The sequence below is a fragment of the Mauremys mutica genome, chromosome 10 (genome assembly GCF_020497125.1).
Source record: "Mauremys mutica isolate MM-2020 ecotype Southern chromosome 10, ASM2049712v1, whole genome shotgun sequence".
NCBI classification, from domain to species: Eukaryota; Metazoa; Chordata; order Testudines; family Geoemydidae; genus Mauremys; species Mauremys mutica.
Window position 1 is genome coordinate 2,860,854 of NC_059081.1, and position 26,060 is coordinate 2,886,913.

At 55.2% G+C, this 26,060-nt stretch overlaps 1 protein-coding gene across 2 annotated transcripts in view; it reads right to left on the reverse strand.

Annotated features, from left to right (window-relative positions):
* Nucleotides 1–1,606: 1,606 nt before the first annotated feature.
* The window catches only part of LOC123343392 (protein lifeguard 3-like), a 29,683-nt gene continuing 5,229 nt past the window's right edge, over nt 1,607–26,060 (reverse strand). The window contains exons 1-12 of one of the 2 annotated variants that reach the window (XM_044978507.1): nt 21,295–21,558; nt 18,376–18,680; nt 16,281–16,393; nt 15,166–15,230; nt 14,506–14,559; nt 12,560–12,610; nt 12,102–12,141; nt 11,684–11,721; nt 6,965–7,052; nt 5,287–5,382; nt 4,142–4,195; nt 1,607–3,962 (exon numbers count right to left, since the gene is read on the reverse strand). In XM_044978507.1, coding sequence (XP_044834442.1) covers nt 3,819–3,962; nt 4,142–4,195; nt 5,287–5,382; nt 6,965–7,052; nt 11,684–11,721; nt 12,102–12,141; nt 12,560–12,610; nt 14,506–14,559; nt 15,166–15,230; nt 16,281–16,393; nt 18,376–18,643 — 1,011 coding nt within the window. In that variant the 5' untranslated portion in view covers nt 18,644–18,680; nt 21,295–21,558 and the 3' untranslated portion in view covers nt 1,607–3,818. Of the gene's footprint in view, nt 3,963–4,141; nt 4,196–5,286; nt 5,383–6,964; nt 7,053–11,683; nt 11,722–12,101; nt 12,142–12,559; nt 12,611–14,505; nt 14,560–15,165; nt 15,231–16,280; nt 16,394–18,375; nt 18,681–21,294; nt 21,559–26,060 lie in introns of those variants that run through there. The other variant, XM_044978508.1, reaches the window with a different exon arrangement.

Below are 26,060 nucleotides of genomic sequence, written 5' to 3' on the forward strand. Positions count from 1 at the left end.
GACTCTGATTTGTCTTGCGTACCCCAAGTTTCACCTCACTAAAAATGACTTGCTTACAAAATCAGACATAAAAATACAGTGTGCGGTGACCCTTTTATCACTGAACAATGGCCGACTCTCATTTTTACCACACAATTATAAAATACATCGATTGGAATATAAGTATTGTACTTACATTTCAGTGTATAGTATCTAGAGCAGTATAAACAAGTCATTGTGTGAGATTTTCATTTGTACGGACTTCACGAGTGGTTTTTATGTAGCCTGTTGTAAAACTAGGCAAATCTCTAGAAGAGTTGATGTATTGCCTGGAAGACCCCTGTGCACCCCCAGGGGTACGTGTACCCCTGGTTGAGAACCACAGGCCTAGTGAGTGACTAGTAGAAACAGGTATGATTTGATGATTTAAGAATATTTACTTTGTATATTTTGACAGGTGATGTTGACAATTTGTGTTTCAATGGTTTATAAAGCTTTAACTTTTCGAATTTCAACATTTGCCATCATTAAATAGTTGTCTCATGCCCCCAGTTTCCAACATTTAAACTGATAAAAATCTAAAAAAAACAAGTCTACAAATAAATATTGGTCTGATGTCCAACTGATAAAAAAAACTAGAAATTGAATTCTGCCAAGCCTAACTGTGGTGGATCCGTATCATGGGGAGAAAATACTGGTTACTAAAGGGCTCTTCAATCTAGCAGAGAAAAGGTGGAACAAGAACAATGGTTTGATGTTAAAGCCAGACAAATTCAGATTAGAAAGGCGGCACAACTTTTTAACACTGAGGGTGATTGGAACAAACTCCCATAGGAACTGGTGGATTCCCCATTTCTTGGAGTCTTCAGCTCAGAACGGGATGCGTCTCTGGAAGAAATGCTTTGGACAAACCTAAATTAAGTATATTACGGCATCAAACCGCCCGCACCCCACTTAGCACCACGCCGGGACCAATCACCACTGGGTGACACACCCTTAGTCCAACCCTTCATGCATGTGCCATTGTTGGGTTTCCCACGGTAGCTCCGCCTCTCCCCTTGACCAATCAGCATGGCTGTATGGAGATCCGGCCCAGAGCACTTCCTCACTGAGTCCGTGAAGACGATGGATCCGGTTACCATCCCTGAAAGTTGTGTGGTGGGAGATGGTCAGAGTGCCCAGCGTAGCCCTGCAGGGGACGCTGGGTTAGGTGGGTGAGGCTCCGGCACAGGGAATCCGGCTCGGATAGCACAGCGGGTTGGCGATCTGGGTTAAAATAAAGTCCAGATCCACAGTGCCCGAATGTGGCTGCATGAAATCATGGGTTTTAGTCCTTTTGCTAGTTGGCAGCTGTCTACATCCTACCCCACATCCACATCACTGCAGCTGGGCCTCATGTTGTCAGCCTCGGCTGGGGATGGTGCGTGCCACAAGGACTGAACTCCCACCTAGAGATGGCTTCTGCAGGGCAGAGATGGGACGGGGGGAATGAAGAGGGCTTTGCTTGCGCTGCCCCTATCGTCTCTGGTTGTGCCAGGAGGATTCAGGTCCCAGGGGGTCATGCCCACCTCTTTCCCCTGCATCATGGTCACTGTCATTAATGAATAAGAATAAAAAGACCCTGGACGCTTGAAAAATTAAAGTGTCGCTTTATTGAGTGCAAGCTGTTCTCTGGTGCCGGGAGCCGACTGCGCGGCTCCCACTTGCTGCAGCGTTAGAATATAATACAGCGTATGCTAAACAGCCATCCCCTCACGCCCCTGCTGCATGGACTGGGGACCACTCCGAACCCGGCTGGCGGTTTGCCGAGCGCTCCCAAGGAAGGGGTCTCTAGGTCTGTCCTCAAGGGGGGGCATTGAGCCGATCCACTAACCTCTGCAGTGCACCCGACAGCCCTTTGCCTAGCAAAGCTAACCCCAGCTGGCTAACGCCCCCACCCTCAGCCAGGACACAGCTGGGCTCTGCTCACCAGCAGCTCTGCCTCCAAGGCCGGCATCCAGGACAGGCTGTTCTCCCTCCCCGAGGGCTGCCCGTGAAAGGGGCAACTCCCTGCCATGCACTGGGCTGACCCCAAATCATCTGCCGGGAACATCGGGATTTAAGGCCCTGAGTGAACAAGGCTGGCCCAAGCCGCTAGCGTCGTGGAAGGAGCACAAAGGGTTAACGCTGGCTGCACCCCCAGTTCCTCTCCCTACACCCTGCCCTTTAGGGCGTTCGCCTGGGGATTCTGATCCAGCCGCCCTGCTCTGAGCCTGCTCTTCCCATGAGGAGCTGGGAACCGGCTCTGGGCTCAGCTGCTGCCCCCTGCCCCCTTCACCAGCACTGCCCCGGGGGAGCCAGAGGGCTCCAACGCAGTGTTTCCGCCCCATCCTCTAGGTGGAAGTGGGGAGAGACGCCCCCACTTACAGCACCTGTTCCAGCCTCTAGAATTAGGGGTGGTGACTTACAATGCTGCCTGCGGCCCCAGTTCTTTTTCCACCTGCAATAAGCGGATCTCTTAGTGGAGAGCATGAGCAATGTACACAGCACGCTGCTTTGCAATTCGCCTCCCCCCTTGTCAAACAATGTTATTGCAAGGCCCTTTGGCTGTCCGGACTAGTCAAATACACAACAAAGCCGTGCGGTAAAAAGCCCTTTGCTTAACCAAGGATAAAAGACATTGAATTAGAAAGAACACAAACCTGGCAAGAGCCAGCCTGGGTCGCTCCTGTGTACACTTCACAGGCTGTAGCGAAGGAGATTTAAAAAACCACTTAGCACGGGGCTAGTTTAAGGCACTAACAAACTCGAGACCAAAGCAGGATTGTTAACCCTGAAGATTTTTGCTGTACTGTAAAAAAACCACTCTCAGACACAGGGTAAAAACTGTGCTGGGAAAACACTGATGTCTAAGACATGTATAAACCCCCCCCCCCTTTAAAAATCAGATCCGTGCAGTAATCGCAGCCCCCCGCTCCTCGCCACTGGAGGGCGCTCTGCACGACTGAAGGAACTTGCACACCGGGGTTTGGATCGGAGCGAGGACCGAGCCCCTGTCTTTCTGCTCTCCCCTGAGTGGGTTTGGATGTGATGAAGGCGCTGCCCCCCGCCCCCGTGGCATCTCACCGGGGTCCAAACAGCAGCTGGGGTGACACGTCTCAAGCCTGACCTCAGGCAGCTCCAGGTAACTCAAACCATCCAGCACGTTATTTCGGAGTAACGCTGCTCGCCAGGCACAGCGCGGGATAGGTCGGGCTTACGTTAAGGTGATAGACAGAAGCCTCGACCTGCCTGCTTGCTACAAGAGAAGTGAATTCACTTCTCCTCAGGGTGGAGGATGTGTCTCACCACTCATCATGTGGAGCGTGATGTCCAGAACTGCCCTCTCTCAGCTATTTCTGGGCAATCTGAGGTGCCCCCCCGTCTGAGCAGCTCGTGCTGGCAGAGGGGCCGTGTCTGGGGGCAGGTGCCTCGCCTGGCACCAAGTTCCAAGGGCCGTTATGAGGGTGAACTCAGGGCATTGACACACCCCGGGGCACAGCGGGGAGCGAAGACAGACGGAGGCCGCGTGCGAGCACAGAGGGCAGCGGAGCCATTAACGGGGCAGACAGAGATCTGCCAACTCTGGCTGCACTGCGGGGCAAAGCCTCGTTATTGGGCTTCTCCAGGGCAGTCTCGCCCGCGACCCCTCTAGGCGCAGACTGTGGCTCCCCGGGGAAGTGGGGAAACCAGAGGCCGTCGGCCGGGAGACACACGCCAGGGCAAGGAGGGAGAAAGGAGCAGAAGCAGGAAGGAAGCGAGGGGTTCCCAGAGTGCTCCTCGGCCCCGGGCTGTGCCAGCCAGGAGCCCGGCTGGAGGCTCTATTTCCAGCCCAGGAACCGCAGCAGGAACAAGAAGATGTAGACGATGTCCACGTAGATCTCCAGGGCGCCGAAGACGTACTCCTCGGGGCTGAGGCCGAACTGCTTGTTCCCTACCAGCAGCTGGGTGTCGTAGGCTAGGAACTGGGGAGACCAGAGACAGGGCAATGCATCAGCCACGCCACTACAGATCCTCAGCCCCACATGCCTGAGCCAGGAGCTGCCTCCATCCTCCCCCCACCCGCCCCAGGAATGCGTCCGACGCAGCGGCCCACATCGGAGGCTCCCAGCTCAGTCGGGACAGGGCGAGCGACGTTACTCACCAGGGTGAAGGCGATCGCAACCACGGCTGCAAACACCATGTGCACCCACTGAATCTGCAGAAAGAGGGGAGGAATGAATCACGTTGCTCCGAGCAGGTGTTCGGAGGCCAGAGGCGGCTGCAGGGTGCAGACGAGCAAGGCGACCCACCAGTCCGGGGCTGGAGAAAAAACTATCCAGAACCCAGAGCATATTCCCCAGAGATTCCTTTGCCCGCCCCCAAAATGCAGCCAGCTCTGGAGAGGAGCATGACAGCTGTTGGCTAACGTCCCACCTAAACATATCAGGGGATTTATTTTCTTTAAAGATTATAGGATATCAGGACTCTTGGGTTTGGATATCATCTGAAGGAGCAACTCCAGCAACACAGCGCCCCCTTGCACAACTCGGGAGCTCGAGGGTCAACAGCAACGCAGAGGGGAAAGCACCCTCTACCGAGAAACCCACACTTCAGTCAGATGCAGCCCGGGTTTTCTGAGAAGTGTCCCATCCAAGCATCAACCAGGCGTAATCCTACTCAGCCCGTGAAAGGTAGCAAGTTCCTAGGCATGTCTCTCTTGTTTGAGCTCAAGGAGGTACAGCTGCAGGGTGGAGTGAAGAACAATGATCTGATTTTAGCCACCCACCCCTCCCAAATACCATGTCTGCACCACAGCTGCCTTTTAAGGTGGACCAGGTCTCCCAGGCAATACTCCCGCTGTCAACACAACACCCGCCAAACCCCCTGGCTGGGCACGAGCTGTTGCTGAGTGCAGTTGGCTCAGGGCCAGAGACTTGCTTTTGGGTAAGATGCTGAAGTGGGATCCGTTTGAGAGACAAAGTTTTGGTAACTTCATTCACCCCCTGCCCAGACCCTGAGGTGATCAGGGATGAAATCTCCCTGCTGATGACATTCCAATTTGCCATCATTAGGTTTCAGAATTAACATCTCCCCTGTGTAAATGAGACAGGTCACCCATGTGTCAGGGCTATTGCTTCAGGCTCTCTGCATACTCAGGCAGGTCACATGTGCCATGCTGGAAACATTGTGCTTAAGTTCTGCAGATATGGATGGGGCCTGCAGAGGGCAGCTTTGGTATCACGTCCTAGTCTGCCCCTGAATAGGTCTCCCCAAGTCCCCGTGTTACAAGGAGCAGCCACTACTCACATATTTGTAGTACAGGACGATGGCAGTGACTATCGATGTCAGAACAACAACGATCCCCAGCACACAGAACAGCCCGGTACACGATGTGAAATCCACCTGCCAGCGGGAGGGAGATAAGTTACCATGAGACCCACAGAGCACAGTGGAACACAGCCATCCCGCTGCACCAGGATGGACTGACTTAAATCAAAGCAATGTCCATCACCGATTTTAACCATGATTTAAATCAACAAGCAGGAAACCTTGATATAAATCATTGACTGTAATTGTGATTCGCATTTGTACGTTGTCGTTACTGTCCTAAAGACAGTTGCTCATTGCTTGGCAACCATTAAAACAGGTAGACTTGCAACTAAATAGAACCTTTACAGTAAATTTGGTGCTTCTCTTTGCTAACCAGGAGGAGACACTAGATCTATACGCATCTATTTAAGCAGTTACATAGCTTAACTTTTTACCAGATGATGATTACATTGTGATTTGCGTCAAGCTCTGTTTGGACGGAAATTCAAACAATAAAAATATAGAAAAGCAGCGATTTTTTTGTCATTAAATAAAACTACCTTAAAGGTGCTGGATACATTAAAAAAAAAGTTGATCAGAACATGTTTTGCATTCAAAACTAACTGATTTATTAAACAAAGGAAGTACTGTCTGTAGTTAGTGAACTGAACTGAGTGTTTCTAGTCACGGTGTTCTTCAAGATTTTAGAACTAGTAGATCTCATCCTCTCATACCTGGTTTTCATTCAGAGATTAGAAGAGGAAAATGACCTTTCCTGCTTTTTCACTGTCCCCAATTGGTTTCTTAACTTTGAATGAACCAAACTAGTTGAATAAACTGAAATGGAGAAAATGATCTGTCCACACCTGCAGGAGGCTACTGCTGTCAAAAGCTGGGTTAGCCCTTCAACAAACTAGTTCCAGGTGCTTAGCCAGTGACTTCTACCAGCTCAGTGGTGTGATGTTCTTTAAAACTTCGCAGGAAACAGGGGCTGCTTAATATTACTTTTTTGCATGTAATTTAAATGGTTTTAATTGATTAGAATAAGTTTAGGTCTTAAATTGCCAATTTCAAATTTAATTTTAAATACAGGTTTATTAATAAACCTGTATTTAATTTAACATTTTAAAAATTGTGGGTTTTTTTAATTAAAAAAACCCCCACACCATAGATTTTTTTATCTTCCCTGTGCCACACTGGGCTTCCCCTGCAGGAGGCGCCACAACTTGGAGCAGCCTGAGGCACGTCTGCTCCCCATGTCAGCGCAGATCGGCTGCATCGGCTCTTCTCTGAGGGTGGGTGGCACGGGACGGATGCTGTGCGGCAGCCTGAGTAGCGAGGGTCAGCAGCACGCAGGGCAATGTGCTGCCCAGCTGGGATGCAGCCCGTGGGAGCTGCGCTGGGAATGGCCACCCGGCTGGAGGGACACCCCAATGTGCTGACCCAGCTCTTTCTGGGCTGCGGCAAGAGATCCAGGTTCGGTTCCTGCTCTGTCAGTCCCAGAGCTGGGTGCAGGCAGCGTGGACCCCTTAGGGGAAGGGGCTCTCTGCTCCAGCACCCCACTCTGGATGAGGCGGCATCTGCCTCGTACCCTGTCCCAGCCTATGCCGGGGGGCCCTCAGGAGGGGAAATCCCCTGACTCCCCTGGACGGGCAGGGAGCCCATTGGGCCTTACCTTGGTCTGGAAGCAGAAGATGGTGACAATTATGGCCACTTTGGCAGTGATCACCATGGCGATCAGGACAGCTGTGGTGTCATACATGCTGCACACAAAGGGTTGGGGGGGGAGGTTTAAAAGCCATTCAATGATTTCCCCCTTCACCCTCCGCGTGCAAATGGGAGCCAAGACCCGGGGCTGGCTCCCCGGCAGTGCGATCCCGTGGGCTGGGGGGCGGCGCTCGGCAGGCGTTCCGACGCGGCACCCATGGGCCCTATGGAAAAGCCATCCCAGGCAGCCTGCGGTTCTGCGACTCGCCCCCAGGGGGCGCCTGGTTGAGTCCAGGCTCCAGGGCGACTCCCCCAAGCTGAGCTAAGCCAGGGGATCCCTTAAGTTAGCAGCAGGGTGGGGCTGGTTTTCCTCTCCGCCCGAGCCCACCTCCCCGCAGGGCTAGCGACCCCCACACGACAGAGCCGGGACAGCACGTGGAGACCTGCGACCGACACCGGGCGTCTCCATTCTCCCTGTCTACGCTGAAAAAGACATTCCCCACCTTGTCTCTCTAATTACCAGATAGAGTCGGCAGAAGGAGGAGAGGCCCAGGAGACAGACATTCAGTTTGCCCCAGTTTCAGCAGCCCTAGGCATTGGCAATGACACGGCCAAGCAGATTGGTGGTGATGGCTCAGCCCGGCTGTGCCCTGCTACGGGGACAGACCCTCCCGCTATTCTAGGGACCCGCCCAAGATCCAAGATGACCAGAGCGAGTTGCTGATTGTCAAAGGGGAATTAAAAAGCTTTCCCCTCCCCCTCCTTTAAAACGATTCCAAATCCAAACTCGGCTCTACATGCAAACAAAGACGTGATCGGTCCCTTCACACAAAATCTTTCCCCCTTATCTGCCAAGCCCCGTGCGAGAGGATCTGCTGCCGAGAGTCAGCGATGTAGCTACTACCGGACGGGGGCCATTTGGTGGTGGGGAAGGCAGGAAGCACTGATGCTTCCATTAGTCAGAGAAACATCAGCCTGGAAGAGACCTTGAGACGTCATCTAGTCCATCCCTGTGCTGAGGCAGGGCCAAGTAAACCCAGACCATCCCTGACAGGTGTTTGTCCGACCTGTTCCGAAAACCTCCAATGACAGGGATCTCACCGCCTCCTTCGGCCACCCGTCCCAGGGCTCAACTAGCCTTCCAGCTGGAAAGCGTTTCCTAATATCTCACCGAAATCTCCCATGCTGCAGATTAAGTAGATTCCTTCTTCTCCTACTCCCAGGGGACGTGAAGAATCGATCACTGTTCTCTTTAGAACAGCCCTTAACGTAGGTGATGGCTTATTATGCCCTGCCGCAGCCGTCTCTTCTCCAGACTAAACGTGCCCAATTCCTTCAACTTCTCCTCAGAGGGCAGGTTTTCTAAACCTCTTATTTTTGTTGCTCTCCTCTGGACTGTCCCGTTTGTTCCCACCTTTCTTACAGTGCGGTGCCCAGAACTGGAGGCAGGACTCCAGCTCAGATCTCCCCAGGGCCGAGTGGAGCAGGCCAATGACCTCCCGTGTCTTACATATGACACTCCTGTTCATATGCCTCAGAACGAGTTTTGCCTTTTCCACGGCATAATGACTCTTTGAATTTATGATCCGCTAGAACCCACAGATCCTTTTCAGCAGCACGACCGTCTCGCCCGTTATTCCCCAGGTTGTATTTGTGCGTTTGATTTTTCCTTTCTAAATGACAGAGCTTCACATTTGTCTTCACTGGAATTTCTCCAATTGAGTTCAGACCAATTTTTCAAGATCATCTTGAATTCTAATCCTGTCCTCCCAGCTTGATGCCACCTGCACATTTTATAAGCTCTCTCCACTCCATCATCCAAGGTGTGAATGAAAATATTAACTAGCACTGGACCCAGGACAGCCCACAGCAGGATCCCGCGCAACATGTCCTCCGAGTTTGACAGCAAACCATTGATTATAGAATCATGTTAGAAGGGACGCAAGGGTCATGTTCTAATCTAACCCCCTGCAAAAATGCAGGATTTGTTTCTAACTCATCCAAGACAGGTGGCTCCACCCTCCTTTTGAAAACCTCCAGTGAAGGAGCTTCCACACCCTCCCGAGGCGTCTGTTCCATTGTCCGACTGTTCTTACGCTGCTCTCTGAGGACAGTCTTTCAAACAGTTGTGAACCCACCGTCTAGTAATTTCACCTAGACCACACTTCCCATGTCTGCTTATGAGACGGTCACCGGGAGAGCGTCAACAGTTATACTAGAGTCCAGACATATCGCGCGTCTGCTGCTTCCCCCATCCACTAACCTAGTTACTCTGTCAAAGAATGAAATTAGGTTTGTTTTGTAATTATTTGTTCTTGACTAATCCATGCTAATAATTGGAGATATATCAATCTCCTAGAACTGGAAGGGACCCTGAGAGGTCATTGAGTCCAGCCCCCTGCCTTCACTAGCAGGACCAAGTACTGATTTTTGCCCCAGATCCCTAAGTAGCCCCCTCAAGGATTGAACTCACAACTCTGGGTTTAGCAGGCCAATGCTCAAACCACTGAGCTATTCCTCCCCCCACATGCTCCTTATTACCCTATTAACCTCTAGGTGCCCACAGACTGATTATTCAACACCTCAAAAGAAACTGGAACAAATTATTAGTCTGACTAGTTGATAACTCCCTGGGTCCTCCTCCTTCCCCTTTGTGAAGACAGGTACAATGTTTGCCCTTCTCCAGTCCTCTGGGACCTCACCCATCTTCCCGGAGTTCTTGAATAGAGTCATTAACAATGGTTCAGAGACTGCTTCAGCTAGTTCCTTCAGTATTCTAGGGCGAAAGTCATCAGGCCCTGCCAACTGAGAACACCAAGTATTTTTTTGACCGTTCATTCACTATCCTGGCCGAAGATCCTGCCCCCGTGTTAATATTAATTGTACTAAGCATCTGTTCACAGTTAATTGTTTTAGTGAAGACTGAAGCAAAACGACATTAAACCCCTCAGCCTTCTCTGGGTCATCTGTTCAGAGCTCTCCTTCCCCGCTAAGTAATGGACCTACACGTTCCTTCGTTTTCCTCTTCCTCGGTGTAACTCACTTTGTGCCGCGGCCTCTCTGATTTTGTCCCTACCTCCCTGTGCTGTTCCTTTGTACGTCTCCTTGGCAATCTGGCTTCGTTTCTACTTTTGGTGTGATTCCTTTGGGATCTTGAGCTCGCTAAAGGGATCCTGATGGAGCCAGACTGGTCTTTTACACGTCTTCCTACTTTCCTTGGCAGCGGGAGAGTTTGCTGGTTTAGAAACTGCCAGCCCCCCCCATCTTCCCCTTAAATTTCCTTCCCATGGGACCTCACCGACCAGTTCGCCGAGTCTGCTGACGGCTGCTTTTTTGAAGTCCACTGTCCTTATTCTGCTTCTCTGGCTCCTCCCTTCCCTTACGCTATGTCTACACTACCCGCTGGATCGGCGGGTAGTGATTGATCTATCCGGGATCAATTTATCGTGTGTAGAGTAGATGCAATAAATCGATCCCCGATCGCTCTGCCGTCGACTCCTGTACTCCACCGCGGCGAGAGGCGGAAGTGGAGTTGACGGGGAAATGGCGGCAGTCAACCCCGCGCTCGGAGATATGTCGACTTCAGCTACGCTATTCTCACAGATGAAGTTGCATATCTTAGGTTGATCCCCTCAGTGTAGACCAGGCCTCAGTTTGCCTCCCGCCTTCCGGTTCTCAACCTATTCCTCCCCGTTAGGGAAGCCCACATCAAAAACAGCCGCCCCCTAGTGACCTCCTCCGCCATCTGGAGGAAACGTTGCTCCCAGCCTATTCTAAGAACCGGCTGGACAGCCAATGTCCTGCTGTATTGTTGTTCCACCAGATGTCTGGATAGGTAAAGTCCCTCTGATCACCACGGCCTGGCCTTGGGATATGTCTGTCTTTGTTGTAAAAATGTATCCTCCACCTCCTCCTTCTGATTTGGGGGCCTGCAGCAGACCCCTCCTCTGACATCACCCATGTTTTTCCCCCTGGCATCTTCCCCCAGAGACTTTCCACGGGAATGCCTCTCACCGCCTCTTCCTGGACCTCAGACCTAGTGTGTACATTCTCAATACACACTGCAGCACCTCCTCCCTTTTCTCCCCGCTGGCCTCCCTGAAGAAGAGGTCCCCTCTACCAAGATCCCCACCGGATGAGTTCTCCCACCAAGACTCCGGGACGCCAATTCAGTCACAATTCTGTTTGTGCGCCCAGACTTTCGGGTCTGCCTCCTGAGGCGCCGCAGCCTTTGCATTGGTGTACGGACAGCTAAGATGTGCGGCAGGTTATCCCACTGTTTTCCCTCTTGCTTCTCCAATGACCTCTTGCAACCTCCCATATCCACCCCCAGCCTCCAGACTTGTATCCCGGGAGGGAGGGAAGTCAGGGGTTTGCGAGGGGAGACACTGAGCTGGGGTCTTGGCAGGTAACAGAGGAAAAACCTGATTTGATCTGGATCTTTGTGATCAATTTCAAGTCTGCAGATGGGGCTGCCCTGGGATTAGAATCCAATGGCCTTTCTGAGACTAATTTACTACCAAAAACGTCTCTGTTCATTTTAAGCGAGGGGGGTGTCTCTATTCCCGGTGATGTTAGGAGCCTGCCAGGTGTGTGCTTCACACCTCTCCCCTGCGGGCGACTGGCAAACTCGGGGAAGCTGAAGGAGGGAAGGGGCTCAGAGGGGGTCTCCCCAGCACCGCGGTACCTGGCGATGGTTCCCGCCATGAAGGCCATGGCCAGCGTCTGCAGCAAACGAAAGGAAAGGGGGCGATTAGCTGTGGAGCCAGCCCCAGCGAGGGATCAAAGCATCGTGTCGGCTTCCCGGGTCCCCCGCGAGACGTGGGGGTTCACAGCAGGAGGCACTGAGGGGCACATGGCCTGAGGGGTGTGTTTTAGGCACAGGTGTGACCCTGAGGTAGGAGACGGCCCATGAAACACACAGACCCCCCCCATTTCTACCTCCCCACACGTGACCCCAGCCCCAATCCTAACCAGTGTTCAGCCATCAAAGCCTCCCTCAGTTCCATCCCTCTCCTCCCCACAGGGTCCCCTCCCACCCTGGGGGCGCCCCCTCCCAGAATCACTGCCCCCCCCGGTACAACCCGGCCCCACAGCCCACTTACAAAGATGCTCAGCAGGATGAGGTTCCAGGGGAAGCGTCTCCTGGGGGAAGCCAGGGAACACACCGGTCAGGGTGCAGGTAGTCAGAGCCCAGGGCGCTGCGCCGCAGGCTGGGGGGAACCCGGGGGGATCGGGGTTTCTGGGGTGAGCTCAGCGTGATGTCGCCTGGGGCAAGGGCACCACTTTGGCCCAATGAGACTTCAGGGCACAGGGGGGTCCCCGTGAAAACCAACCCCCGAGTCAGGGCAGGCGTTGGCCCTGGATGGACGGGAATCGACCCTGGGGGGCAGCCTCGCCTCATCGCTCCTTGGGGATGGAGCCAGAGCCCGTTCTGGCCTCGGCCCCCTGCCTCAGTCACTCCCCCCCGACCCGCTTCCCAGTGCCCGGGGGACTCTGAGCCGGGGCGAGGGCTCGGAGGGAGGGGCCGCCCTCTCTGATCCCCAGCGACTGAGACACTCACCTGGGGCCCTGGCAGCAGGCCAGCACCAGGTAGGTGACGAGGAACACGGCGCTGGGGAGAGAGAGACAGAGGTTGGGACCTTTCCCAGCCCTGCAGCCCACCCGGAGCCGGGGCCGGTCGGAGCCTCGTGCAGGCAGCAGAAGGGCCGAGTTTCACACCCACGGAGTCAGGCCGTTCCAATTCCTGGCACCTCCAGCCACTAGCTCTCCCCTGCTGGCCTTCTGCCACGTGTTGCCTTCGCCTCCACCCGGGGATCTCAAAGCACCCGACAAACCTTCCTCCTGTTTCCCATCGCGCCTCGGGAGTAGGGACGCGTTATCCCCCTGGCACAGAGGGGAAACCGAGGCACAGAGCAGCGGCTGAGCTCACACGGTGGGTCAGTGGCAGAGCTGGTATTAGCAGACAACTCCTCACCAGCAGGCTCATGCTCCAGCCACTAGATCTCGCTCCCTCTGCATATCTTAACCCAAGATCAGATGACTAGAAGGGACCTCCGGGGCCACTCAGTCCCGTCTCTGCTACCGCAGGCAGCCCCGTCACATCTTCCCCGCCCTGACGCCTTCCCCGCAAATTGTATTTATAGACAGCAATCAGCTCCCACCTCAGCCCTCGTTTGCTGGGCTAAACGAGCCAAGGTCTTCAACGCTCATCCCATAACACAGACCCTCCATTCCCCTGATCATCCTAGCAGCTCTTCTCTGCACCTGCTCCAGTTTGAATTCATCCTTCCTGAATGTGGGTATCCACAGCAGTACGCAGGATCCAGATGAGGCCTTAACAGTGCCTGCGATCAGGACGTTAATACTTCTCTCTCCTGGACAGGCCTCACCCGATACACCCTGGGATCACACTTGCCTGTGGTCATGGCTGCGTCCCATCGGTAGCTCACAGTCATTCCACAGTCAACGAACACCCCAGGTCTTTCCCCTCCTCCGCTGTTCCCAACTGACGAGCCCCCCAGCTTAGAGCAGAAATTCTTATTATTCTCTAAACACATGACCCATTTCTATGTTTCCAATCTGTTGGCCAACCAATTCTTCCTGGATGATATTCCGATCCTCCTCTGTACTGACAATGCCTCCCAACGTATATCACCAGCAAATTTCATTAGCACACTCCTACTTTTTCTGCCAAAGCCACCAATGAAAATATTAAGTTAGACTGATTGCGAGACCGATTGCTGAGGAATACCACTAGTCACCTCCCGCCGGCCTTTCAGCATAACCCATTATCAGCTGCTCTGTAGCCAGTTCCTGAGCTGCCTTTCGATTCCTGTATGAGTCCTCACGGTGTCATCTTCACTGATGATTTCCCGCATGGTCCTGTATCGAACGCGTCACTGAAATCCAGACAGACCGAGCTACCACATTTCCCTGTCTAGAGAATCAGTTAAGAAAGAGGCCAGGTTCGCCTGGCACGATCTACCTGTGGCGAGCCCACTGCACTTAATCCCATCTACCTCTGATAAGTCTTTCCTTCAAAATTTGTTCTCAAGCCTTGTCTACAATTGAGCTCAGACTCATGGGCCCGTGGGTGTCTGAATCACTTTTTCCCTCTCTTATTCTCCAGTCATATGGTACACCCCCTATTTGACATATTAATTAAAAATCCTTCCTAGTGGACTTGCAGTTTCATAACCTTCCCTGATACAGTGAGGTTCTCAGCAGTAACGCTGCATTAGCAGAGTTTTTTTGCATTTTATTTCCTGGTTTTTTTCCCCTAGAGAAAGTGATTAACTGCCCCCTCCCTCCCCATGCCACCCCACGCAGCACCCTCTGCCTCTGGCACGGGGCACCGGCGCCTCGTGGCCCTCAGCAGGGAGCGGCGGTGACTCTGCCAGGTCCCACGCGGCAGCACAGGGGCCCAGCCAAAGGGCAGGGGGGCCGGGATGAGCAGGGAGGGGGGGTGGCGCTGGCAGCTCCGCCCAAGGGCTGAGTGATACTTACTAAGAGGAGTAGTACACAGCAACGTTCCTCTGCACAAAGGCGCGGACGGGGGAGCTGCGCGGAGGGAGAAGAGCGTGAGATCGGTTCCTGGCTACACCCGTCACCACGGGGCCCTTCTCTGCTCCCCCGCGGTCTCCACCCCCGACGTTCACAGCGCGGGCCCTAGCGAGCAGCAGACTGACCTAAGGGGAGGCTGGGAAGCTTGGTGCTCCCTGCTCGTCATCACCCCCAAGCCGCTGCCTGCCCCCCGCACAGCGCAGACCGGCTGTGGGGGCCCCAGCCCGGGAGCAAGGACCCTGCCCCGCTCCGTGCCCAGCTCCCCAGACAGACCCGCCAGGATCCAGCCGGACTCCTGCCATGACAGGGCAGGGTCACCCCCCACAGCCCATCCCGCAGGGCTGCACCCAGCCGGCTTTAAACAGCCCCGGGTGGGGCTCCCCGGCCCTTGTGAGACGGTGCCCGTCTCCTCCACCCCCCGGCGAGGCTCTGGCCCCTCCCCTCGGGGGGGGGACGGGGCATTGGGGGGCAGCCTCTTCGTTCCTCCGGAGAGTCCCTGGGACGTCCCAGCTCCTGGGGCCCCGTGGAGCAGGGCCCAGCCCTGGGACAGCAGCTGCTGGGGGCTGGCGGCGAGGGCAGGGCTCAGGACAAGGGGAGACTCACACGAAGGTGAACACGGCGATGATGCCCACGGTCACCAGCAGCTGGACTGAGATGATGGTGTAGACCTGAAAGAGACAAGCACAGAGGGGTCACCCGCAGGCACCGGCCCCGCTCCCTGTGGGGCACAGACAGGCACAGAGGGGTCACCCCCGGGCACCGGCCCTGCTCCCTGTGGGGCACAGACAGGCACCGAGGGGTCACCCCCGGGCACCGGCCCCGCTCCCTGTGGGGCACAGACAGGCACCGAGGGGTCACCCCCGGGCACCGGCCCTGCTCCCTGTGGGGCACAGGCAGGCACAGAGGGGTCACCCCCGGGGCACCGGCCCCGCTCCCTGTGGGGCACAGAGAGGCACAGAGGGGTCACCCCCGGGCACCGGCCCCGCTCCCTGTGGGGCACAGACAGGCACAGAGGGGTCACCCCCAGGCACCGGCCCCGCTCCCCCACAGGGCACAGACAGGCACAGAGGGGTCACCCCCAGGCACCAGCCCCGCTCCCCCACAGGGCACAGACAGGCACAGAGGGGTCACCCGCAGGCACCGGCCCTGCTCCCCACACAGACAAGCCAAGGCGACCCCGAGATGTCACTGCCCCCAGCTGCCCAGCACCCCAGGTGGGATGGTGCCGCTGGCTCTCACTCCCGCTCCTGAAGGACTCAGCGCCGGCCCCTGCCATGCCCCAAGGGCAGCCGGGCGGGGCCCCAGGGACTGGGTGGGCCGTGGAGATCCAGCCCCTCATAGTCCCCAGGGTGGGCAGCTGCTACCAAGGCTCCGATCCAACAGGCTCCGGGTGTCCTGTTAGCCCGGCCAGCGTGGGGAGGGGATCTGTAGCCCAGGGCATTCCAGTCCCAGCCCCCTCCCCAGCCCAGTGCTGTGCCCCCAGCCCCCGCCAGCACTAGGGGGGCCCTGCAGCCATGGGAGCCTGACGCTGCCCCTAGCCGCTGGCCTCGCCACGCAGACACGCCAGCCACAGGCCTCCGGCCCCGCACTGGTACCCAGGTGCCAGGCTCACCCCACCGGCCGCAGCCTGTTCCTGGGGGCCAGAGTCTGGAGGGGGCACCACCCCACACCTCCCAGCCCCAGGCTCCCCACCCTGCACCCCCGGCGGCCAGAGTTACCTTGCGGATGAAGGTGTGTCGCACTCTCTTGTCGTCCCAGTCAGCAGTCCTGACGACGTCATCCCTCAAGCCGGTGACGATGTAGCTGTTCACTGCGGGGAGACCGGTGTCCCCTGGAAGAACGGACAGGGAGCCCTGAGCCTTCAGCGCCTGAACGCTGGTACAGCTGGGCACCATCAGCTCTCCTGGGTCCCTGTTGACCTGGCACATGTCTGGGGTCCCTCCCCAACCGCCTCTCCCCACGAGCTAGGAGCAGGCTGCCCCATGGGACGTCCCAACCCCATGGGACGTCCCTGTCCCCTCTGGGCTCGGCCCCTCAGTCAAGTGTTTCAGGGTGCCCTCCCCTCCCCCATCAGACCCCACTTCCTTCTGGCTGGGACATTTCTGTGCAGCCATGTAAGGGGTCAGGCTGTGGCTGCCCCGTCACAACAGGGCACAGCCGGGACCCTCGGGTAGAGGAGGGGACCAGAACAGATTGTTCTCTGCACAGTGGCTACTGTCCCCGGATTATCCCCCAGCAGCTTGGGGGTGTTTCCCCAATTCCCTCTCCCAAACCCTGCAGTTTCAGAGGCTGCCCCACGGTCTTGCCAGCTCCCAAATCCACGGGTCGAGGTGATCTGACACGGCAGCTGGCTGTCGGGCCTGGCTGGTGCCAAGCTCAGCCCAGATTTTACTCCTGGAGGAATTCTGTGCCGCTGCTCATGCGCAGCATTCATGTCCCCCACAGATTTTGTTTTCCTCCCCAGAAAATACATTCTGCCAGAGAGGCGCTGCAGTTATGCCTTTCGCCCACTAGGGGCTGCTGCGGCAGCAGAACAGAGGGCAGCCGGCTCACGGGCTGTAGCAGTCGAGAACCGATAGGGAGGAGAGGCTGCGTTCTTACAGTGCCCTGCCCGTAGGCCAGGTGAATAGGCACAGGATGTGGGTGGGACACAGACAGAGCGGGGCACCCAGGGCTGCTGGGGGATCACACAGACTGGGGTTCAGAAGGGCTAGTCGAGGGGGACAGACTCGGGCAGGGGCTGAATGGAAGTGGAGGCGCAGGAACACACGGGGACGGAGGTGGGGGGTGCAGGGACACATGGGGACGGGTAGATGCACCTGACCGAATGGGAGGTTAGAGGTCAGGCAGAGTCTGCGTGGGGGAGGTTCCCCAACTCCCTAACTCCCCCTGCCCCACAAAAAGCCCTGCCTATACTTCTCCCACCCACCCCCAACAACCCTCCAAGTTCACTCCCTTCCCTCTCTCTCAGCCCCTCCATTAACCCCAACTCCCCCAAGCCTTTGCACTGCTTCTGACGGGGGCAGGAAATACGGTTCTGTGTTGTAGTTTAAATGAATTATTACTCCGAATTCTGTATTAATAAGCCTAGGAAGGAATCTATTTGTCAAAAAACATTTCTTGAATCTTTTTTGTCGCCTGTATTGTTACACACATACTTGTTGACAGGGATTTTGAAATAAATGACCAAAATAATTGAAATTGGCATGATTGTACTGTGTTATTTTGACAAATAAACTATACCGAATTTTAAAATATTGTGCACAGAATTTTTAATTTTTTGGCTCAGAATTCCCCCAGGAGTAAGCTTTGACGCGGCGGGACTGGAGACTGGAATATTTTGCCTTTTACCGGGACGTCTCCTCTCTATCAGATCTGGGTGAGCGACAAAGCGGAGCCCATCCGTCCCAGGGGGTCAGAGAAATCCCCCCACCTCCCCACTCACGCCATTACCCTGCCCTTCCAGAGACCCCTTCCCCTCACCCCACCGTCTCCTCTGCCCTGCACTCCTCACTCCTGGTCCCACATGGGCACTGCCACCCGGACGGCCCGTCTGGCCCCCTCCCCTTAGAGCAGAATCCTGCCCCTTGTTACTCTCTTTGATCCAGTCCCTGGGGTGACCTGCCTCTGTGCAGAACAGGACCGAGAACGACTGGAACCCAGGTGGACCCTTGTCTCTTTCAGCACGTTGATGGCCCAGGGGGTTTGCTCTGGTCTCTGAAGCTGCAAGCTGGTCTCTGCAGCCCTCTAAGCTCAGTGAGTTTCTGTGCAGCGTCCCAACAAGATGCATCCTATTGTGAATGCTCAACTTACCTAAGTGCACGGGAAGCACTGGCCTGGGGGCCTCCGGGCCATTTGGCTGCGGATAGCCTGCCGAGGGTGCATATCCTCCAGGCACCAGGTAGCCCCCAGCACAGGCCGCAGGTTGCACGGAGGCCCCAGGATCGCCTCCCGGCTGCGGGTACCCCGGAGGCTGCAGGTACCCCACAGCAGAGGGTCCCAGCTGCGAGTAGTCCTCAGGCTGCAGAGGGATGAGGGGGTTCTTGTCACTGTAGGGAGGGGGATCACAGGGGTATGACATGGTGCTTCCGTCAGGTTCAGGCTGTCTTTCTCTGCTCCTGGAGACGGGAGAGAAAAAACCCGCAGTTATGGTCTCTGCTCACTGCCTGGATCCGACACGTGGAGTCCAGCTCAGAGCAGATCCCCCAATGGGAACTCTCCTTCCAAGATGCCCAGGGCAATATTTCTGCCTGGTCAATAAGAGAGACTCAACACAAGGCAGATCCTGGCAACCAAAGACTCAATTCAATTACAGCATCTTAAATGCCAAGGATCGGCTACTTCATCTTTGCCCCAGATAGCGAATCGCTCTCCCCAAGTCCTTCCGGGGTTCAGATCAAGTGATCTCTGCATGCAGTGCCGGGGCAGCAATTCTGTAACATCATAGCCAGCGAGCACAGGTTGGGAGAGACGGCCATGGAGCCAGCTAACAGGAACCCTGGTACAAATGGTCCCAAATCCCTTCCACCGGCTTCATGTCACAAGAGGCAGGAGCCCTTTAAACCCTCCTCTCTGCAGCCGGACACAGGAGCCTGGCGACAGAGGCGGCATTTTCAATGGGGGCCCCCAATCCTGCTGCCATTAAAATCCAGGGGAGTCGGGCCAGAGATCAAACAGGAGCCGGACCGGCTATGCCCTAAGCTGGAATCCCAGCTGGTACATTTCAGCACCGTGGGACAACGGGGGTGTCACTCTACTGCATTAAAAGGGAGTTTCACACTACGGTTCTTCGTATATTTCATCGCACTTTGCTCCAAAGGGGGTCACACCATGACAAGAGTCAGGTCAGGCCAGAAAGAGGCGACAGCCCCTGATCAGTCAGAGGGACCTAGACAAATCAGAGGATTGGGCCAAAAGAAATATGATGAGGTTCAACAAGGACAAGTGCAGAGTCCTGCACTTAGGACGGAAGAATCCCAGGCACTACTACAGACTAGGGACCGAATGGCTAGGAAGCAGCTCTGCAGAAGAGGACCTAGGGGTTACAGTGGACGAGAAACTGGATATGAGTCAACAGTGTGCCATTGTTGCCAAGAAGGTAACGGCATTGTGGGCTGTATAAGTAGGGGCACTGCCAGCAGATCGAGGGACGTGATCATTCCCCTCTATTCGACATTGGTGAGGCCTCATCTGGAGTCCTGTGTCCAGTTTTGGGCGTCACACTACAAGAATGATGTGGAAAAATTGGAAAGAGTCCAGCGGAGGGCAACAAAAATGATTAGGGGGCTGGAGCACATGACTTATGAGGAGAGGCTGAGGGAACTGGGATTGTTTAGTCTGCAGGAGAGAAGAATGAGGGGGGATTTGATAGCTGCTTTCAACTACCTGAAAGGGGGTTCCAAAGAGGATGGAGCTCGGCTATTCTCAGTGGTGGCAGATGACAGAACAAGGAGCAATGGTCTCAAGTTGCAGTGGGGGAAGTTTAGGTTGGATATTAGGAAACACTATTTCACTAGGAGGGTGGTGAAGCACTGGAATGGGTTCCCTAGGGAGGTGGTGGAATCTCCTTCCTTAGAGGTTTTTAAGGCCCGGCTTGACAAAGCCCTGGCTGGGATGATTTAGTTGGGGATTGGTCCTGCTTTGAGCAGGGGGTTGGACTAGATCCCTCCTGAGGTCCCTTCCAACCCTGATATTCTATGATCAGTCACCGAGTAGCCAAATGGTTGGCCAGTGACAGAGGCCACAGGCTTTTGGGTAACAGATTCTGGTCACGTTTGATAGGAAGGTTCCATGGATACAGGGCTGATAAATGCCCAGTCAATTGTTAGAGACTCCAGCAGGTCAATAGGTTGCTTATCCCCCAGCTGCAGCACCTTCTACTGCTGCTTTAAACATCTGCAGCCGACGCCACTCCCCACGGTAGCCTCTGTTCAGTATTTACTAACCCTTTATAACCCATATACCTGAATGGAAAGCAGGACCCAGATTCCACCCTGTGACAGTCCAGGCTTCGGACACCCCCCAACCATCCCGTGCACGGACGCTCCAAGGACGGTCGGACAAGCCGGGTGTTGGAGCGCCCAGGGAGTTTGCAGTGTGATGCTGGCAGACGCGGCCCCGTGTGCGATGCCAGGGGATCTGGGATAATCCAGCCAGGGGCCCTGCAGGCGTGAAATGCCGAGCGGGGATCTCGGATCTGTTTCCCCAAAGACACAAGCGCACAGATTCTGCAGCCGTTACTCAGGCAGGATGTGGCCAGGACGGGGCCTGCGGTGAGAACTCGAGGGCAAAGCCTGGCACGACTGGCGTGGGACAGCTAGTGCTGCCTGGCGCTCCCCTGCGGGCAATCGAACCCCACCAGCAGGGTCCCCAGGGCAGGGCAAAACCCCTCCCTGGGCCTGCCCTCATCACTGCCGGGAGGGGCCTCCAGCCTTGCCTAGGAGGTGCCCTGGGCTATATATATATATTGGTGCCCATGTGCCTTTCCTGGCGAGGGCTCGCTGGGTCAGTGCACGGGGGGCGGGGGGGATCCCTAGAGAAATCCGACCGGGCCATACAGCAGCGCACAGCCCAGCACAGAGGGGACGAGCAGAGACATCAAAGCAAAAGGGAGGAGAGTGGAGACGCTAACAGAGAAAGAAGGGGCGGGGGGGACTTGATTGGGAGCAGGATGCAGGGCCTGGGAAGGAAAGGGTCAATCATTAAACACCCCCCCGTGTCCAAATCTCTTACCTGTTCTCCCCCGGGCGCGGCAGGGGCCTCTGACTCCAAGGGGGCTCCCGGCCTGGACCGCGCCGGGCCCGGGGCTGATCCGGTCTCACTCCGGATTCCGCTCGCCACCTGCCCCGCGTAGCGCAGCGGGGTGTCGGAGCCCTTGGCGATCTCCCTTCGGCCGCAGGGAGCCCCGGGCGCTGCGCTCGCTCCCCGGCCTCCCGATCCAAATCACTTTCGTTTCAGGTGCTGCTCCCGCCCCCTTCACCGGCCGAGGCCGCGCTGCTCCGGTTTGTCATTGGCCCGGGGCGCTGCTCGTCCGGACCAAACCGCGCCGCAGCCGCCCTGTTAGCCCCCAGCGGCGACTGCGAGTCTGTGCCCTCAGCCCGCACTTGGCGAGCACGGTGGGAGGGGGCAGGGCACAGAGCCCGGGGGGCCACCAGCGCCGCGGTTGGGTTGCCAGAGCTAGTGTGACCAGCCGCCTATAAAAAAAAAAGCCCCAAATATCGGGACTGTCCCTGCAGAATCAGGACCTGTGGTCACCCCAGCCATCGCCCCTGAGAGCTGACGCCCAGGAGCGGGGCTTGGCGGGGGTCGCACCCTGCCCCCGGCTAGGAACCTGGGTATCCCCATCCCACACTTCGGGGTGAACAGGAAGTGCTACAGGATACAACGGCCGCGGAGCCCAGGCTCCTGCTCACTGAGGCCAAACACGGCTCTCTAAGCCTGACCGCTGGCAATCTAATAACAAACGGCAGGAACACAGAGCAATCCAGCGCCCTGCTCCAACTGGAGCACAACATGAGGCTAACCGGCACCGGGCAGCCTGCTCCGGGCGCCCACGGGTGGATCTCACGGAGAGGCACCTCAGAGCAGACGCCGTCGAGGGTTACACAGATGACAGGCTTCATCTCCGGACCAGAGCGCCCAGGTGGTGATGTCCTTTCTGTAGGCATGTGCTCCCCACCCCAGGCTCCGGGCCTTGGTCCACAACTTCTCCCTTCTCCTCTCTATCCACTGCTGCTGCCTCTGGATTCCTCAGTGGAATGAAGCGTTCAGGGCATCCAGGATGGACTGGTCAGGTATTGGGGGATCTTCTGGATCTGCGGTTTCAGACGCCCCCGGGGCTCATCCCACCGGAACACCAAAAGAGTGACGCATTCGTAGACTAATCTTCAGCATGAGGAAACCGTGCTCGCGGCCACTGCCAGCAGTGCCAGGTTCTTCCTCGGGTGTAACCGGGGTGAGCTGTATCGGGAGATGGCACTCGTGACGGTGGGAGGTCTTGGGTGAGGTGCCGGTACCACAGTCGTAGTGCTGGGGACAAGCTGTCCAAAGGCAACCTCTGGTGTCTGTGGAGAACCTTGCTCGGCCCTCCACATGCTGGAAGGCCTGGCAACGTCTATGACGTAGGGTTTAGCTCTCCAAGGGTCTGCAGGTTTATGCTTTCCCTGGAGTCCAATGTTCCGTATCAAGATTCGGTCTCCGGGCTGGAGGGCTGGAGCTCTCAGGCCGGTATGGTATCCGGCTTGGTTAGACTCTGCTTTTCCTTACGGCTTCAGTTGCTTCTCTCAGTCGCGCTCTCAGCCGGGTGACACACTGGAGGTCGGTTTCAGGGCAAGCACCATCAGCAGATGCTACAAGGCACATCCACAGCCTCTCTCCCAAACCTCCCATCGCCAGGGGATAGCCCGTGGATTCGTTCCTTGGGCAAGTCTAGGAATAAACTACGAATCTGACATGCTGGCTCCATTTGGATGTTTAATCAGGGTGCAAAGTGCCCGATTAAACCTCTCTGGCTATAGGTGTCCTAGAGGGCTGTAGGGAGTGGTTCAGGATTTCCTCTCCACTTGCCATCTGCAGCAGCTCCTTGGCAAGGTGGCTCTTGAAATCTCTCCCTGGAGCTGGGAGGATGCTACAGAGCAGGCCATAGTGAACAAAGTCCTTTCCCCACAATCCCTTTGCACCGGTGGTTGCTCTCTGGTCCTTGGTGGGAAAGGTCTGAGATCTGCCACCATTAGTACGTGTCCAGTATTGTCACCATCATCCGCCAAGCTCAGGAAGTCCATACAGACAAGATCCAGTGGTTCCACGGCTGATAATGTTGACCAAAGGGCAGATGTTTTGGGTAACGTTTTCCTCTGTATGTGCCATGAGCAAGCTTTGCAATGCTTCTCTACACCATGTGCCACGTGAGTTCACCAAGTCAAGTGTCTTGTCCTCTCCCAGGAGACCCATGTCTTCATGGGAAAAAGGAATCTTCCTAAACCGAACAGGGAGCACTAACTTTCTGCAGGGCCTGGGACCCCAGACTTACGTGATGCAACAAGTTGCTTCTCCGGGTAAGTTTACTCCCATAAGCACAGAGGTGCATCTAGCTGAGAAGACTTCTCCCATAACTCCAGCCTTCCCTTCTCCAGGGCAGAAGTGACATCCCTTACACTGGGGTCTGTACCTTCTAATTTGTTCTGCTGCGGTAGAGAAGTCACATCCGAATTGGTGAAGCAGGCATAGGAGGTGAAGATCGCTTCTGGAGGGGCTCCCAACTGATCCCTCACCCTCTCTGGGTTGGCAGCTGTTTGTTGGACCCTGTGGATGGCACAGACCCTTTACCTCAGGTGCAGGCATAGTCCTCCAGGAGTCAGGTACCTGGTCCTGTCCTGGTGGAGGGCATCAAGACAGATGTTGGAGACCAATGACCATGAAGGTCTTAAAGTAAAGACAGCAAAGAGTCCTGTGGCACCTTATAGACTAACAGACGTTTTGCAGCATAAGCTTTCGTGGGTGAATACCCACTTCATCGGATGCATGTAGTGGAAATTTCCATACCTGCCCCTGGAAATTTCCACTACATGCATCCGACGCAGTGGGTATTCACCCACGAAAGCTCATGCTCCAAAACGTCTGTTAGTCTATAAGGTGCCACAAGACTCTTTGCTGCTTTTACAGATCCAGACTAACACGGCTACCCCTCTGATCCTTAAAGTAAAGAGCATCCCTCAAAATGCAACCCGCAAAACTACCACTGAAGCTTTTTTAAAAAAATGATTCACAAGCACAATGGCGGATTTTGAGTAGTCTGGCAGTTTCTTGAAAACCCATTTTTGAAGAAAATGAAGAAATAGTGGCACTTTACTGTCCCGGTGCTCTTTAACCCTCTCCCCCCACCCCGCGAATAAGATTACGGGTTTTGATGATACAGATATACCGAATGGTGACACAAATATAAAGATGAAGAATTATTAAACGGTAACTTGAGGGCTCTGTTAGTTCCACTTTCGTAATTGATAATTACGGCTAGTGAATGAATTTGGATGAGGTGACATTTAGGCCAGGGCCTTAGCCCAACTGTGTCTGGCATGAGTGTTGTCTTGCTAATTTTTTTCTCTTAGATCGATTTGCTTAAATGTTACTGCTCCTTCTATGGGCAGAAATAAGGGGAAGGTATAAACAGCAAATGCCGTGTAAATTGAAGCTTGCCCAGGCATATTTCACGGGTTACATAAAGACAAATGCTTAATGCTGGTTGGAGAAAAAGTTAATAAATGTGTTATGTGGCAATGTTAAGAATCTAAGTGATGGAGAGGCTCAAACTGGAGAAACGCCAGACCAGAAACTGAAGGAATGAGACTGAAGGACCAGACCAGGGGTCAAAAGCCGCAATAACCATCGCGAAGTACAAGAGAACTTCCTGGTACTCTGAAATTTGGTAACTTGGGCCCCCGCCTGTTCCATCTTATCTGTTTATTGTCTGGCATAAATATATGTTCAGACACAATACGTGACACTAATTCTCCTGAACACTTATAAATAAAGGTGAAAATTGATTAAGACTAAATTGGGTGGATTTATGACTCAGTTTCCCAACACAGGACATCAGTGCTTTTCAGGCCAGGCCGGGAATGAAGACTGAAGTCATAGGTGGACAATACAGAGAGACAGCGGGGTCACGTGGCATGAAGTTCGGCTGGTGTTAGCACAGAGGTCAATGGGTTGTTGTCTGTGTATACCAGAAATGTGACTTCACAGAGGTAGTCATGAAACTCATAGACTGCAAGCTCAGAAGGGACCATCACGATCATCTAGTCTGACCTCCTGCACATTGCAGGCTACAGAAACTCACCCACCCACTGTGACGAAGTGGGACTGTTCTTAATGTTTCCTCTGAATACTGTGTGGGTGCCTCAGTTTCCCTTATGCATTTCTCAAGTCTCCAGTGCACATAAATGACCGACACTCTGTCTCCTGGCAACAAATGGCTGGGGCCCTTCCCCACCCCTGCAAGGGGATGGCTAAAGGTGAACAAAGAGATCAGGTGACCTCCTGGCCTGGGAAAGAGACAAAGGCCAGAGAGGAGGGGCTGGAGGGGGTTTCGGTTTGGAGCTGGCTGGGGACGGGGAGTGAGGGCAGATGGGGTTGTGTGGCTCGCTGGACCCCAGAATGGACCCAGCTGAGGGGTCCCGTTATCTGTACCTACAAGCTCTGTTTCAGACCCTGTTCCTGTCGTCTAATAAACCTCTGTGTTACTGGCTGGCTGAGAGTCACATCTGACTGTGAAGTGGGGGTGCAGGACCCTCTGGCTTCCCCAGGACCCCGCCTGGGCGGACTCGCTGGGGGAAGCGCACGGAGGGGCAGAGGAGGCTGAATGCTCCAAGGAGAGACCCAGGAGGTGAAGCCGTGGGAGCTTCTTGCCCTGCAGACAGTCTGCTCCGAGGGAGAGGAGGCTCCCCAAAGTCCTGCCTGGCTTTGTGGGGAGCAGTTCCAGAGCATCGCCCAGGGACTCCGTG